The following is a 17,970-nucleotide window of genomic DNA, read 5'->3' as shown; positions in this document are numbered from 1 at the left end:
GTGTCCAATTGTCCATGAGGACAGGTTAAAGAGGGGGGGGGGAAGAGTTCAAGGTTCATACAGATAAATGATGATGATTGTCCATGTAGGTTTGCAGAACCATCTCGAGCTCCATTTCACCTTACAAGAAACAACGACTGGCAGAAATATGCAACGGTGGTAACAATCGGTGTCCAATCGATAGATACACTTCTACTATTGCATGAATATCGATTCCTCACCGATTTGATTTAAAGTCTTTAACGCGAAAAATTGATCAACTTCAAATTGGTGTATTTCTGTTAAAAATGCATTAAAAAACCTGAAATGCTGGATTTGGAAGTTGAGTGTATATACAATGGTTGCTATGATGAGTTATCACCGTTTGCTCTCCAGTTTTCAAAATGACGCCCAAGCAAGAGGAGCTGCGTGTCAAAATTTTGCTCGAGCAGCAAAAGAATCCGACGTTCTCACACGCCAAGTTGGCAAAATTGCTGGATGTGGCCAAATCGACCGTGACAAACGTTTTAAAAGTGTTCGGGGAGCGTCTGTCGACCGCCAGGAAGCCTGGAAGTGGTGGAAATCGTAATCCGGACGTGGCAGCGACGACGAATAAGGTGGCGGTGAAATATAAGCGGAATCCTAACCTCTCCATCCGGGACGTCGCTGGCAAGCTCAATGTCTCCCATACTACTGTGCAACGGGCCAATAAATGAGCCGGGTTGTCGATGTTTAAGAAGGTGAAGGTGGCGAACCGAGATTACAAACAAAACACGTCGGCAATGCAGCCGTCCCGAAAGCTGTATACGAATCTACTCACAAAGTTCGACTGTGTTGTCATGGACGACGAAACTTATATGAAGGTGGATTTCAAGCAGCTTCCGGGACAGGAGTTTTATACCACATCAGGAAAAGGGAAGATGGCTGAAATTTTCAAAACCATCAAACTATCAAAGTGCCCGAAACAGTATCTCGTCTGGCAGGCCATATGCACGTGTGGTCTAAAAAACGGTATTTTCATTACTACGGGAACCATCAATCAAGAGATCTACGTCCAAGAGTGCCTGGAAAAGCGGCTGCTACCATTCCTAAAGCAACATAATAGACCTGTGCTGTTCTGGCTGAACTTGACGAGCTGCCACTATGAGAAAACGGCAATCGAGTGGTACGATGCGAACCACGTGGTTGTGGTACCCAAAAACCACAACCCTCCCAACACCCCAGAACTCCACCCTATCTAACGGTATTGGGGTTTGGTCAAACGGAATCTAAAAAAAATAAATAAATAAATAAATCCATGGAAAACGAGCAGCAGTTTAAATCTTACTGGCGTTCGGCGGCGAATATAAATTGAACTACCAAAAGAAAAATAAGATATGTGATATGAATTTTGACTGAGAGAAACGATTTTTTTGTCGACCAATTTTTGCGCGTTCCAGTCTTTTCAAACGCTCACTGGATACAACAAATATATGTTCCAAGTGTACCCTTCAAAAGAAGACCAGCCAAAACTGGGAGGAGCGAAGAATTCAGAAAATTGTATGACGCAAAACCTCCACATACTTCGAGGAATATTCAAAGCTTGAGACAATTAGTCAAAACAAAAAACCCGGTTATTGTCCCAATTTCGTCAAGGGGCTCTCACGAAAAACGTCAATGAACACCTTGTGGAGGGTGGCTCGCAACATGCGTAACCGCTCATCTTCCAATGAGAGCGAAGAATGCTCCAACCCATGGATGTTCGATTTCACTAAAAAGGTCTGTCCGGACTCAGTTCCTGCACAACATATTCTTCGAGAAGCGTCTCCGAGCGGCAACTCTCTGGATAGACCATTCACAACGCTGGAATTTTCTATGGCTCTTCTTTCAACGAACAACTTTTCACCGAGAAGCGAAATGATTTAATTCAATCTTCTGAAAAATCTCCCAGATATCGCTAAAAGACGCTTGCTAGACTTATTCAATTCCTTTCTAGAAAATAAGAATATACCGCCTGAATGGAGACAGGTCAACGTAATAGCCATGCAAAAACCTGGCAATCCACCATAACTCATACCGTCCGATTGCTATGCTTTCGTGCATTAAGAAATTGTTGGAGAAAATGATCCTTTGGAGACTCGATCACTGGGTTGAATAAAGTAACTTGCTTTCAAATATACTGTTTGGGTTCCGCAAGAGCAAAGGAACATACAATTGTCTAGCGGTGCTTTTCACAGATATTAAACTGGCCTTTGCAAACAAGGAGCAATTGGTTTCAGTATTCTTGATCGCTTTTGATTCAGTTTCCAATGTAATTCTGTCAGACAAGCTGCACAGAAGTGGACTTTCTGCAAAGACTATTTTTTTTTTCAAGCTTAATACATTTTTTACCGAGCCCCTTATATTATGGAACAATAAAAAATAAATTAAAAATAAATAAAATATGGAACAATAAAAAATAAATTTTTGCCATGTTTAATGAGTGTACGATAACATCGTTGAAAATTATTTCAATAATGTATGCAAAACAATCATATAAGATGTATTTTATTGGGAGCGATATTCATCCCAAAAACCATGCCAAAACAAATACTTGCTGTTGGTTTTCTTAAAAGCCAAATCTATATGGCTATCTAATGATTGGGATAGAACTGTTTACAATCTACAAACGTCAAAAGCTTTCGAAGATAGCGATTCTAATGACATATACATGTTTTTCTTTAGTGCAAACTTAAATGACTGTCCAATAGTTTCTACAAGTCTGTTTACACGCGACATTTCAACAAACGTCAAACAAGTTCATCACGTTCAAAGCAAAGGAATGTCATGTACTCAGTATGTGAAATTACGATAGAAATCATTACATATCGCAGTCACAGTTTTTAAATGATAATCCATCAAATAGAAGCAGTGATGGATCGCTGTTTTTGGACTTTTTCATTACTATTTAATATAGAATGCTTACGTTAAATCAAATTGAATTTTCAGCTTACTCATCTTAAAATAGATAGTTTAGGGATAGGGAGAAGCTTTCCTTTCATTCCCATTATGCGTTGATTTTTTCCAAGGCTAATCGTCAACTTGGCTTCATCTCTAAGATTGCCAAGGATTTCACTGATCCACAATGTTTAAAAACATTGTATTGGTCAGTCGTAACGCCGATCCTAGAAAATGCTTCAGTTGTATGGGCTCCAAACGACGTAACATGGAACCTAAGAATCGATCGTGTGCAAAAAAGATTCATACGTCTTGCGCTCAGAAACCTACCGTGGCGTGATCCTTTGAACCTTCCAGCGTATCCCGATAGATGTCGTCTGCTTGACCTAGAAATGCTTGATCAAAGACGTATTTTACAGCAGGCTACATTTATAGCTAAATTACTCAACGGTGACGTTGATTGCTTTCATCTTCTGTCACTGCTTGATTTCCGTGCTTCAGGTAGGATGCTACGTTAGCAATCCCTGATGCAACCGAGCTTTTATCGTACTCTATATGGCTACAACCAGCCTATTTGTGCAATGGTTCGTATGTCTGTATCCGTCGAGTCCGCGTTTGATTTTGGTATGTCCACACCTCAATTTGTGAATAAAGTAAGAAGGCTGAACCTTATGTAAGATAACGAATAGTTTATTCATTAGGACAACTTTGTCAGATGAATTATAAAACAAATAAATCCCTTTCAAAATTCAAAATATCCGCACCGTAGAGCCACACTCTGTGTTTTTGCTGACGCTACACTCGAGAGCGCTCTCAAGTTTACCTTCACTAAACTATCTATTTTAAGATGGGTGAGCTAAAAACTAAATTGGATTTAACATAAGCATTCTAGGTATGTTTATAGGAGAAGAAAAAGTGCCAAAAGAGCGATCCATCCATAGAAGATATAAACTTTCTGACATTGCTATTGTATCATGTATCCAATAAACCGTACATGCCGATTTGTTTCAGTGTGAACAAATTTTCCAAAGTTTTTTTTTCCATTGCAATGCTGTGAAAGGTTGTATTGACTAGCAAAAGCATCATAAAGCGGTCCGAAAAATAATAATCCCGCTCATTTATTAACAAAAATGAAAATCAGTGAAGTGAAACGATCCTTGCAGTTCAGGCCCGTATGATTCTTAACTCTAAAAATATTATTTGGGTTGACACAATTGAAAAATTAAATCAGATGTTCTACATGGCCGTTCAATCTGACTCATACTTGAATTCCGTCCACTCAAATTCACAGAAACGTAGGTCACTTATATAGTGAGACAAATTTTCCACTATTTTCCAGGAAAACTTTTCAAATCTGAGGAGGTATCTTAACTGAGTAAACTGAGTAAAATTTTCGATGATTTTTCCTATAATCGAGCCGATTTTTGAGGAAAAGGAAATAAATTTTACTCCAGCCTATGAGTGACCTACGTTTTTGCGATTTTATGCAAAAACCACTCAATTTTGGGACGATCTCGTCGGCCGCGCAGCTATTTCGATATAAATGAAAAGAAAATGTTCAGAAAAATTAAATTGATATGTGATTTGAAATTCCGTGTAAGCTACGTGTCACTTTGATTATATTATTCATAAAATTTGCTACGTTGTTTTTAAACAGAGCTTCATATTTGCCGATGAAAGCATCAAGATATATGTCCTCTTTATAAAATGATTTGATCTTAACTCATTGAATTATTTGATGCAAAAATTATGTATCCTTTCATACATTAATTGAACGGGAAAAAAAATCTCTACACAATTTATTCGTTTCCCCTTGATATTACCAAAATTGACGTCACAGAACGAAAATAACTCTTCTCGTATAACTTTGCACATCTATGTTTTAATCTACTCAAAGTGCACCATCCATCCCCACACTCCCCACAAATCAGCGGCAAGTACTTGGCCCACTAACCCTTTCCACATCAAGCGAATCTATTGTTTTCCGCTTTTCATTTCCTTCCCAAACCCTAAAACTGTTCAACTGAAACCTTCTCCTCGCTGAGCATAATTAACGTGAATGGTAGCTGTCAAAATATAACGCGTCATTTTTCACCATCCGGCTTTCGGACGAGCGAAAGAACGAACAAACGAAATGAGCCCTAAACGTCGTCGTCTTCCTTGTAGTTGCATAAAACCCCCGCACTCGCGTTACGTTTGCAGCTTTCCCTTCTAAATAACAGCATATTGCCGTGTCGAAGGATCCCACGATCCGAAACGAAGGACGAGGATTTTATTGTTTTGTTTGCCAAAACAAACCGTTTCAACTTCTGCTTCGACATGATGCTGCCATTCTCGGAGGGGAGCCAATTTCCCACGACCCCCTCCCTTAACGTACAGGGAAACTGTTCGCTACAGTCTGCGATGGGGGAGAAGCAGATAATGATGTTACCAACCACCACCAGTTGCATGTATTTAGGGGCGAAAATCAACCAAGCAAACCGAAGCGGAAAAATCAGAACAAGGCGAGTGGAAATAAATGACTCACCCTTATGCAGGAGGCGGCGTAGGAGGTTCCATCGATGGGAGAGTTTCTTTTCAGTTGAGTTATCTTGCCTTAGTGGTGTTTAAATTTTATGATTTTTATATTTTCGTGAACTGATTTGATTTTTTTTTCTTTTTCCGGGAAAAATATAATTTATATAATGAATCGATTCTTAACGGCTAGAAAAAAAATTGCTAATACTTTTCGTTTACAGGGAATTTACAACTATGTACAGCGCTTGGTGATTGGTTCGATGCGTATAGCGTACAATTGCAACAAAGACCAGTTCGTTAACAATCTCCATAATTATATTTAAAAAAAAGTAGTCACATTTACTCAACAGGTGCGTTTTTCATGGAAAAAAACTCAATACTCGGTGTGAGACTAATTAAGTCACTATTATAGCACGTTCCAAGCTTTCACGGACAGCTGTCGGAAAGTTGAAAACCTCAATCGAAATAATGCTCTGATCTCTTTTTCTCTCTAGATATCACTGGTGTGGCGTTTGCCATCTTTGCGTCTGCAGCAGAACTCTAAGTAGACTCTCGAAATTAGCTAATAAATAAATATTTGCACTAGAAGGTATCGGCTTCAGCGGCGTCCGGTATGACCAGGCTGGGAGATTCTCAGCTGTGCCTTGGGATCGGTTTGAAGATGGTGGGTCCCGTCGGAGATCCTTGGGGTGCTTGATGATGGCCGCTGCTTCCGGACGGAGCTTGGCTCGGCAGGGTGGGCGAGTGCTGCTGATGGTTTTCGGTAGGACTTAACTGCTGCATATGGGCCGCTTGAGCTTGTGCTTGGGCGGCATGGTGCTGGAGGAGGTGCTGGTATTGAAGTCTTTGGTACAGCTCTGCCTGAGCTTGATGATGTTGAGTGATGGTTTGATGCGTCAATTGAGGTGCAACACCGGCGGCTAATAGTCGATCCATACCGAATCCTGGAGCACCGACGGGAATTGATAATGGGAGTTGCAGGGATGGTTTTGGCGCGATGTTTGGGGCGTAGGGAGCATAGCGCGAGTACATCTGTGCCAACAGGGCCGTTTGGGCATGGGCAGGTGATGGGTACATGAATTGGTTGAACTGCGGATAGCCTAGAGTTGGGAACATTGGTCCTACGAGAGATCGCTTGAAGGCAGCTAGGCGGCTACGGGATGCAGCGGTTGAGCGACGGCGAAGTTTTCCGGTTGATCCTCCAATAAATACATCTTCGGCGGAAGGATCCAACATCCAGTAGTTTCCCTTGCCAGGATCATCGTAGTGGCGAGGCACTTTCACAAAGCACTTGTTCAAGCTAAGATTGTGGCGAATCGAGTTTTGCCAGCCTTGTTTGTTATCACGATAGTAGGGAAAGTTCCTCATAATATACTCGTAGATTCCATTCAGGGTAAGGCGTTTCTCAGCACTTTGCCGAATGGCCATCATGATGAGAGCATTGTAACTGTATGGAGGTTTTTCATTACCCTTCTTTTCTCCGTCCTTTGGACTCGAGGCACCATCTTCAGTTTCATCTGATTTGTCCTTATTGCTACAATCCATTGGCGGTGGCGTTCCGGTGACATCCAGGTCCGACTCGGTATCGGTAAGATCATGATCCTGTTCTTCCGACCCGATCGGTGAATGGCACGAATGTGGCGACGGTGATGGCGTATGTACCGGAGAGGTCTGCATTGCTGTTTCCGGCAGAATCGAGTTTATCGAAAAGTTCGACTTTAAAGGCGCACGGGCCATACTAAACATTGTTTGTCCATTCATTGCTGTTGGGTCAATGTTTACCATAGTTCACGTCACTTGTTCTTCCTTTCCAAACTTTGGATAGAGTGTCTTTTAGCAATTTTCACTTGCTCGTTTCGCTCATTGAACTCGTTTTTAAAATCCTTCAATCTTCAATTAAAATCCTTAGCTTTCACTTGTACACCCGGTTTAAACTCGATTGAACCGTATGCCCGAAACCGATCGCTAATTAATAATCACCAAAAACCAGTTTTATCAACGATTCACAAAAAGTCTCACTCTCTCATACACTCGGCGTAACGTGAAGCGCAGAAACGATGTGGTTAGAATGGCTACAAGTTCGTGACTGATTATGCACTTCCCCTCCCGTTGGCTTTTATACGGCCGTTCAACATCCAGCACAAAGTCAACAAAAAAACCCACCGAACCAATCACCGCAAAATGCAACCCCTGCCGTCCACCAATCAGGGTGCCCGTTTTTCCAAGTCTTCCATTCACATGCTCGCTGTGCACTGCCGTGCTGGATGTGTGCGTGTTTGTGCACAAATTCTCTCGCACTCTTTGTTTACTCTTTTGGTCCGCACTTCTACCGACACTTTCTACTGGCACATTGTTCGATGGTGGGAGATTCAAGTGGTGAGAGACTCTCACGCAATCCCGTTGCTCACAAAACTTGAGCGCGCGCGCACACATGGATGCAACTGTGGTTTGCGGCATGGCCACGCCTTCCAATCGAATCGCTTCCTTCGCTTGGCCTGACTGTTGGGCAAATAAGCGTCGCTCAGTTTGTAAACGTCGGGGGTTAAGATGTACAATTTGTTTACACGTTTTGATTCAAACAAGAAATTTCAATATAAATAAATAAAGTTCTTTCCCGTGTGCTTGGATGGGTTCCGTGTTTCGTAAGTGTATTGGTGTGTATTGGAGAGCGGGACAATTTAATTCGCTGCCGAAGAATGGCGAATGGCGATTGGATTGTATTGGTGAACTTCATCAAGAACGGACGGATAGAACCTTGACTTGATGCAGTTGGTGCTGCTGGTGGGTTCTGTGGCTACATGGCCTGGGGGCGATTTTCGCGTACTGGACTCGAAGTGAACGAGAGGGAATAAATATTTTGTAAATAAATTTCGATTGAATTACAAGGGAACGGAAAAAAATCTAGAATGCAGCGCGCGCCCTTGTTTAAGCTCGGCTCGTCGAGAGGATGAGATGTTGTTTTTTTTCTCTGATCGTGCTCTGCTTTGGGAGAATGATTTTACGAAACGTTTATTTAACTTATTAAAACGTCGTGCAGTTTTTACGCCCTGGGTCTGCTGATTTTCGGCGCAGGCGACAGCTGCAATCTGTACCGGGAATTATGACTGCTGGGTGTCATTATATCGGGTGATTAATAGTGTTATAATAAATGGTTTTGAGGTTATGCTAAATTTGCTTTTGTGAACTGATTTTGCTTTTCGGGGTTGGATGTTGAGAGGATATGTTTGAACACGATTCGTGAGAGAACATTATCGAAAGTTTGTTATGTATGTATTTTGGATTCAGTGATGATTTAGGGAAAATAGTTTGGAATTTAAATTAATTTCATGGGCTAGCAATGGTTAAAAAGACATAGTACTATGCTGTGTTTTTCATTCATGATTTTTCTTTTCAACAGGTACTCTTTTTTTTATTGAGAACCGATTATGGCAGTTAATTACTCGCGACAATACTTTTTTTAGAACTCATGTGCTACCTGTTCAAAATGAACATCCCAATTTTCCTATAAGCAGGCAACGAGCTCACATGAGCAAAAATATTGTCAATGTGATTGATGTGTTAGAGTACAACGAACATAGTAGTGTACATATTGACACGGAATGAAAAAAAAAGTATGATTTCAAATTTAAATATTTTCTATCATTTTCCGCTACTTTTTTTTACTACAGCAGCAGATATGGAATGGTCATGAAGTAGCAAATATTACCATAGGCGGCTCCAGACGTCAACAAAAATAGGGAGGGGGTACACTATCCGAACGGAAGTGATTCGAGTACATTCAAGATTCACTTGATCGATCGATGATTTCGATGTTGGTAAACTATAGATTGTAATGTGAAACTTCTTCCTAGATTAATTCATAGTACCGTACTCATGGGGAAAATTGATCAATGAGAATGAGGATTTTCTTATTATCGGCCAGGTCGAAGGGCCAGTGGTTCTATTAAATTTTGCCCACAGGTAGAGTTTATAGTTATATGAATGAAAAAAAAAAATCACAAAATTCGGGGTGGTTTATTTTCTCGAAAAAAAAAAAATAAACTGCATTAAACAGATTTCCCCGAACATCACGTCACGTACTTTTAAAATTGATAATTTATAATTCAAACATTGTAGAAAGAACGTTGTGCAGTGAAGTTATAAGAAAATAATCTGATTTTTTTGGCTGATGATTTTTTTCATGCTGCAATATTTTTCATCTTTCACTTGTGTTTTCGATCGGAAGGCGTTACGGACCATCTACGACGGAGTGCAAATGGAAGACGGAACGTGGATGAGGCGAATGAATCACGAATTACACTAGCTGCTGGGAGAACCATTCAACGTCCACACTGTAAAAATTGGGCGACTACGGTGGCCTGGGAACGTCGCAAGAATGCCTAGTGACAATAGTTCACGAAAGTGGCCCAACAGAGAAGAATAAGAAGAAGAGGCGCGCAGCGGGTAAGGTGGATCGACCAAGTAGAAGGCGACCTGCGGACCCTTCCCAGACAACGAGGCTGACAACGTATGGCCATGGGTCGAGTAGAGTGGAGACGACTTCTTTGAACAGCAGATGTTTTCATGGCCTTAGCCTGATTAATATGGTATGTATGGTGAAAATTTCAGAGTGGTGACTAACTATGACCAAAAATCTAACGGTTCGAAAAATGTTGGTTTTGGTTCTCTGAATTTTTCGAAATTCACAAACTTTGAAAAAAAAAACATAACTCATGAACCAAGTATTGTAGAATCAAAAGTTTTTGATGAAATGATAAAGAAATCATCTCAGCAATCCACAAAAATATAAACTAAAAAAAAGTTTTGCATGAAAATTTTAAAATTTTGTAGCAAAGTTATGTACGATTTTCATTGGAAAATATGTTACCTTCATGTTTATATTTAAAAATGGTGAAACTAAATTTTAATTTAATTGTTTTCATTTGAAAGATTATACTTTCATTCGTCTATGGTGAGAAAACTGTGAAGATTTTTTTTTTGCTCATTTTATTAACTTTTGAAAAGGGAGTATTTTTTATGTAAACCTATAACTTTCCAACAAAAAGTGAGGCCACGCTGCAACAATGAGTGTTTTTGTTTTGCTGTGTCGTTTTCGTTCTAGTGAAAATGATATAAATTTACAATTTTATTTTTAAAAAGTGTTGATTTGAAAGTACAAAAGTGATGTTGAAAAGTGCATTAAGTGAAAATTTTCAAATTCTTATCTTTTGCATGTGGTGCCGACTGTTCTAACCTACGCGTCGTTACGCTCAGCTAAGTTACTTATACTTACTAAATACGCGTCAATCAAGTATTGCACTACTGCTTGATTGAAAGTTTCAGTACATTACACTAGTTTACAGCATTTTTGAACTCGGTAAGGTGATGATCATTTCCAATGCAAAATCCTACGCTGAATTCAATGCCGTGGTCAGAAAAAATTAAAGTAGAGCCATTTTTGAGATACACAAAAATTTTGATTTTTTGAATTTTGGACAAAAGTACGATTACTAAAATGTCAATATCTTTGGAACTAGTACACCAATTTTAAATCTTTTTTTATGAAAATGAAGCTAAATAAATTTGCTATCGTTCATTAGAATATTATGTCTTAATTAAAAATTTAATTTTGAAGTCATTTAAAAATTTACAGCATTTTTTTTTTCCTGCGAATTTTCCATAAAAATCTTGTTTTAATCAACATTTTTAATGGGATAAAAAGATTCAAAAAACCATTCCATAATTTATTCTTAAAGTCCTTTCAAAACCGGAGAAAATAAGCCTTTAATGGACGGAGGTGTATTTGTTGGCCCACAGATCAAAAAACTGCTCAATGATTCCGCATTCAATACAGTTTTGACGCCAGATGAGGAAAAAGCGTGGAAATCGTTCCAGCGTGTTGTCACAACCTTTTTAGGAAATTTCAGAAGCCCAGATTATGAGGAAGCCGTCGATGAATTGCTCAAAAATTATGAGAAAATAGGTATAAATCAAAAATATTGTGTTTGTTACATATAATTAATTTCAAATCCTTTTATTTCCCTGAACACAGGTGTGAATATGTCTTTGAAGATACATTTCCTACATTCTCACATGGATTTTTTTCCCGGAAAATCTTGGTGACGAGAGTGATGAGCACGGCGAACGTTTTCACCAACAAATGAAGATAATGGAACGTCGTTACCAAGGGTTTTGGGATGAAGCAATGATGGGTGACTATTGTTGGTTTCTGATTCGAGAAACAAGTTCAAAACATCGAAGACAAAGTCATTCGATTCTCAATCATTTTTAATAAAACCTAAATAAATTTCTTTTGTATCAACTCGGTTTTAAATCCTAATATGCCTTAATTAAATTGATATGTAGAGAAAAGAATCTCCCATGAAAACTTTACATGCGATTTGGATGCTTACAACGACACCTAGAAAAGGAACTCTAAAGCTGTTGTATTTCAGCAACATTTTTAAGTGTTTTACAAAAAATTTCATAACTTTGACAATTTGCAACCGATTTCATCCATTAAAGGCTCATTTTCTCCAGTTTTTAATGGACTTTAAGAATAAATTATGGAATGATTTTTTGAATCTTTTTATCCCATTAAAAATGTTGATTAAAACAAGATTTTTATGGAAAATTCGCAGGAAAAATAAAAAAAAATGCTGTAAATTTTTAAATGACTTCAAAGTTAAATTTTTAATTAAGACATAATATTCTAGTGAACGAAAGCAAATTTATTTAGCTTCACTTTCATAAAAAAGATTTAAAATTGGTGTACTAGTTCCAAAGATATTGACATTTTAGTAATCGTACTTTTGTCCAAAATTCAAAAAATCAAAATTTTTGTATATCTCAAAAATGGCTCTACTTTAATTTTTTCTGACCACGGCATTGAATTTAGCGTAGGATTTTGCATTAGAAACGTTGGTCAACCACTAAACTTCACACTTTTTATGTTGTTTTGTAAACTAGTGTTATCAATGGTGTATATTTGCATCGATAATGTATTGGAGCGGGGCTTATCATGTGTGAAAACAGCTTCGGAATTAGTTCTTGAAATGGGCTAAAGGGTGTCCACGATGAAATTGCCACACACAAAATTGATTCGCAAAATTCGAGTTTTCATCCGATTGCCATCAAATTTTCAGGGATTGAGAAATAACTATTAAACTTCATTTTACCATTTTACTCGTATTTTATTTACAGTCCATACGCAAATGCCCGCACCTTGGCCTTAACCCCGGCCATAAGATTCTGCACAACCTGTGAATCAACCGTTTTTTGCATGTAAACCCATACTTTCTTCAGTTCCTCGACTGTCTTCACTACCTTAGGTCGTTTAAGAAGGTGCTGCTTCATAATCGCCCAGTACTTCTCGATGGGGCGGAGCTCCGGAGTGTTGGGAGGGTTGAACATTTTCGGCACGAAATTGACCTTATTGTCCGCATACCACTTCAGCACGTCCTTGGAGTAGTGGCATGAGGCCAAATCCGGCCAGAAGATTGTTGGGACGTTGTGGGCCTTCAGGAGAGGAAGCAGCCGCTTCTGGAGGCACTCTTTTATGTACACCTGTCCGTTCATCGTGTCCTGGGTCACGAAAGGTACACTCCGCTTCCCGCACGTGCAGATGGCTTGCCAAACCAGGAATTTCTTCGCAAATTTGGACATCTTCTGAGTGCGGACATGCTCCGGAACGCTGAACTTATCCTTGGCCGTGAAAAACAGGTTGCCGGGGATCTGTTTGAAGTCGGCCTTCACATATGTTTCGTCGTCCATGATGCAGCATTCAACTTTCGTCAGCATGTTGAGGTACAACTTCCTGGCACGGGTTTTGGCGGACTTGTTCTGCTTCTCGTCGCGATTAGGGGCCTTTTGTACCTTAAACGTTCGAAGCCCAGCCTTAGTTTTGGCCTTCTGGACAAAACTTCGGCTTAGGTGCAGCTTCTTAGCCACATCCCTAACGGAGGCGTTCGGATTTCGGATGAAGGCCCCAACTACGCGGTTGTGATTTTTGGTGTTGTACGGAATACTTTTTCCTTCACTTCTGGGCTTCCGATCGGTGGTCAACCGTTCCTCGAACCGCTTAATCACTCGCGACACCGTGAAATTCGCGATTCCCAACGTTTTAGCGATGGAACGATGCGAGAGATCCTTGTTCTCGTGATGAATGCGCAAGATTTTATCACGCACGAGCTGTTCTTTCGACTCCATTTCCGCGAGTTTTGATCACAGGACTTTAAAACTTGCAGGATGTAAATAATGCACTATGAACTAAATCCACCCAAATTTTCATTAAATTCTACCCAACGGTTAAAAAGTTAGAGCAATTTCATAGTGTGGCAATTTCATCGTGGACACCCTTTATTGTAGCTGCGGTAGAGCTATCCCCTTCTAACTCCCGGATTCAATCTTCTTGCATTCATAAGAAATGATTGCAGGCAGATTTTATTCATAATGCCACTGCCAGACAGTGGAAGTTCGGCCAAAGGCGAATCTTCATTCTGATCTACGATTAATAACTTTTTACACATGAGAATCTCCTATCGAACAGAATGAATTGTGCATATGTTTAGGATCAACACAAATTTTCAGGCGCAAAGGAGCAACAGGATCGTAGTAATAATTCACAAATTACTATCTAACAGCAACGGATGAAGGTGGGTCTCCTTCTTAACAACAGTTTAAAGCTCGTACCACCTATGACATTGTGTAACTTGGTTTATGGTATGCTATGCTACTTATAACTTTCCAACAAAAGTGATAGCAAATTGGATGCTCGTCCAAAAATGTGAGCCATAAGGATTTGAAAAAGTGTTTGGACTATACCATTTACGAGAAATCAATGTTTAAAGAATAGCTAGTGATAAAACGATTTTTCAGGAAACACCCTAAATTATATATTAAAGATCTAAAATTTATCGTGAGCCATTAGAAATAGAAAAATACTTTTTTTTAAACGAATTTGCTTCAATTTAGTTGTTCTACAACTTTTCCAAATTAGTTGTTTTGTTGTTGTTCTTTGTTAGTGACATTTTTCAATAACTAAAAAGCTGATATTTAGAACTCCAGCCAGACCAGCGCAATGTTTGACCAAGTTGTAGAACAACTCATTTGAATCAATTTGTTGTCTAATTAATAATTTATGCTCGTTTTAAATATGTAATATCAAAATAACAGCGAATCAAAATTAAATTTTTATATGAACGCCAAACTGAAATCATAAATTGTTTTCAGTAGACGCTATTGACAAATTTGATATCAATTGTGTTTTCATTTTGCTGTAAATTTGCTCTTCAAAAATATGGTGTTGCAGTTTTTTTTTCATTTCCGTAGCAGAACATCAAATTCAGTACTCGTCTAGTTATCAACAGGAAAATTGTATATCAAATTGAGTTTTCAGTTTGCTCTCACTGATAGCAGAATTAGTTTTCAATGTGATATCACAGAAAGATTTTTTGGTTCTCAATTTTGATATTTTTACCGTTAAAACGAACAAAACGACAGCAACCTAAGTAATCATTACCAACTACATCACAACATCAAATTTAATTTTCAATTTTATCTCAGACTTTGTTCGGGTAGCGTGACCTCAAAAATCTGTTTTTCAAAGGTTTTTTTTTTTTAAATTAAATTGATTCCTCATAAAATGTATGGTCTGGACACTTTTTCAAATTTGTATGGCCCACGTTTTTTTCTGAAGATACCAAGTTGCTGTTTTTTTAATATTGGAAAGCTATAAGCGATTTTCTTAAAAAAAAAAGTGAATTAGAGTAAAACCGATAGGATTTTCACAGTTTTTTCACCATAGATGAATGAAAGTTTGACCTTTCAAATGCAATAAAAAAAGCGCTTGCGCAATGTTTAGATATAAACATTTGAAAGTGACGTAATTTGCTTTGAAAATCGTTTATACATTTCCAACGAAAAAAGGAATAGCCATTCGGTTGCTTGGGTAAAAATTTGCGCCATAAAAATTAGAATTTTTTTTTCTTCAACATACGTTTTCCGAGAGTCAAAAAACTACTGTAAAACCCGATTTATGAGTGGTCACCCTCAATTACTCATGTAAAATCTGTATAAGTCGTGAACCATTAGCACTATAAAATTGATTTATTCAGTAAAGTTATTCCAAATAACTTGTACTACAACTTTGTCGAACATTATGCCAGTATACATCGCATAAATAAAAAAAAATATCTGGTTGTATTCAATTTACCGTTGTATGATGGGCCAAAAACGAAGGATGGACCTGTAAGCAGAGACACTTACGCGTGATCCACGGGAGCAAGAAAAATCTTCTTCCAATGCTAAAAATGTACCAACCAGATACAGAACAAGCCATCATACGAGGGGATGTCCCAATGAGTGGGGAGAAGAGCCACTCTCCCCATTCAAATCGCTTCAATCAGGCGCCCTATGGCCCCATCCCTACCCAATAAATTTATATGTTTATATGCAAAAATATGTAGGAAATGAGAATTTATTACTACCTATGATTTTGTGCTCAGTAAGCAAAAACGACCCCTTCAGGGTCATCGAGCATCTCAGATCCACAAGGCTCCACGACAAATTATGATTAAGTTTCCGCTTGGTATGGATTGAACAACATAGATACGCGAGAATGAATATAATTTCTGCGGTTGATGGCCATTTTTAAATATACGAATGGTTCTGCTAACGGCAACTACGAAGACAGCAAACTTGGAACTTATTATCGCAGTACATCCTTTGTATCTTCATGTCTGTCACCGTGTGCAAACATATACAATACCAATTACATGTGCTATGATATTTCCTTCAACGAACACAACTTTTCTTGCAATGCCATGGTCATCTGGTAGGAGACTCGCTGGTCCACCGAGCACTTGGAGTGATCCCGAACCCGACCCGTACCCGATTCATTAATTTTTCAAGAACCCGTACCCGACCCGAACCCAACTTCAAAATACATACCATTATCCGTACCCGACCCGAACCCGATAAATTGAAAACTATTTTACCCATACCCAACCCGAACCCGATCAATTAAATTTTCTAAAACCCGTACCCAACCCGAACCCGACAAATCATAAATCTCAATACCCGTCCATACCCGACACGAACCCGATCCAAAATATCCAGCTAAAACTGAAATTTTCGAAATGTTATTCAAAAATTAAAACTATTTAACAACATATTTATTTTCGAGTCATCGTTCGTATTCAGTATTTTAGAGAATAAAGGAGTGACTATGAGATTGATTACCGGTAGGCCAAAAACGCTTGTTCATGTGAACGAATGTCAATGTACTCAAAGTTCCCGGTGAGAGGTTTGTTCTTCTAGCGTCTAGTGTTGCTCCTGTCACTGAAAAAGTTCACTCATCCGAAGTGGATGAAGCTGAAATAGCAATCTGAGCAAAGTCTGAGATCTAATTGAAATCTAAATTTGATATTGTGATTTCGCTGATAATGTGAGTAATCATTTGCTGTCGTTTTGGTCGTTTTAACGGTTAAATTATCAAAATTGAGAGCAAACAAATCTTCCCTCTCCTTGGCTAGTTTTTACACCTTGCTGTTGGTGGGCGGGCTTAATTTCATGCTTGGAGACGGTAGGTTTATGGTCGGCGTTGCTGGCTCATGCCGCGATAGAATGGCATCATGGGCAGGCAATGGGGATTATTAAGCTTCCCCTCTCTGATAAACCACTGCATGAGAGAACCAAAGATCTAGTCTAGCAGTGATAGTATCACACTTGTTACTCCTTTAATTAAGAGCCGCGTCGTAGTACGCTTACGTATAGGCACTGACGTTGGGTGTGATACTAGCGGGTATTGCCGCAAATCACTCAATTATTTTATTTATTTTTACGCAGATAGATTTATTTGGGTTTGCAAGGGAATTATACTATTTAAATATTTCAGAAAGTGCCCAACGGTGCTCCTTCTATTTGCGTGACAAGCTTTCATTGTTGTTTTCATTGAAGTATTACTCAGGAAACAATGTTAAACATCATGTTTGTACAGGGAATTGTAAATAATCTTATATGTGCTTCATTTTGATTTGGGATAAGTGTTTGAACTATGGCTCGGGATTTCCACTGTGGTGTGCTTCTATTGTGACATACCCATATGTATTTTTGTGGTGCGACATAGTGGAAACGTGAGAGCGTAATTGGAACATATATCCTATATAATTTGAAAATCAGCTAGGAAACTAACTTCAAAATTAAGCATTTTAGTCACATGAAGGTGTTACCTGGGTCGAACTAAGATATAATAAATAGGTATAGGCCAAAATCAAAAGTACTTGAAACACGTTTAATTTTAGATTACAAGCACAAGTGCAGGTACTTAATAAAGCATGAGTTATGATTGATTAGGTGAATTAGAGCTTTTAATAATTTATTAAATTAGACTAATGAGATATCATAATCATCAAATGAACTTAAATAAGAAACTTCAGAAAGTCTAATCACATTAAGTAGATTAACAAAAGAATTAGGATGCGGGGGGTCCGCTTAGGGAGGCAACTAACCTTTAAAGTTGTAGAATAAATCTTCTTATTTAGTCTTGATCTTTAATAAGAAAACGCAAGCAGAACAATA

The 17,970-nt window shown here is 38.7% G+C and overlaps 1 protein-coding gene across 1 annotated transcript; it reads right to left on the bottom strand.

Annotated features, from left to right (window-relative positions):
* Positions 1-5,545: 5,545 nt before the first annotated feature.
* LOC135707845 (fork head domain transcription factor slp2-like) lies at positions 5,546-7,485 on the bottom strand. Its single transcript, XM_065229759.1, has one exon. The coding sequence runs from the start codon at positions 7,195-7,197 to the stop codon at positions 6,046-6,048; it is 1,152 nt and encodes a 383-aa protein (XP_065085831.1). The 5' UTR covers positions 7,198-7,485; the 3' UTR covers positions 5,546-6,045.
* Positions 7,486-17,970: the final 10,485 nt, after the last annotated feature.

Source organism: Ochlerotatus camptorhynchus, unplaced genomic scaffold (assembly GCF_037179485.1).
Source record: "Ochlerotatus camptorhynchus isolate MF236.1 unplaced genomic scaffold, CSIRO-AGI_Acam_v1.1 ptg000320l, whole genome shotgun sequence".
NCBI classification, from domain to species: Eukaryota; Metazoa; Arthropoda; class Insecta; order Diptera; family Culicidae; genus Ochlerotatus; species Ochlerotatus camptorhynchus.
The sequence above is the reverse complement of the archived record's forward strand: the minus strand, read 5'-3'. Positions and strand labels throughout refer to the sequence as shown.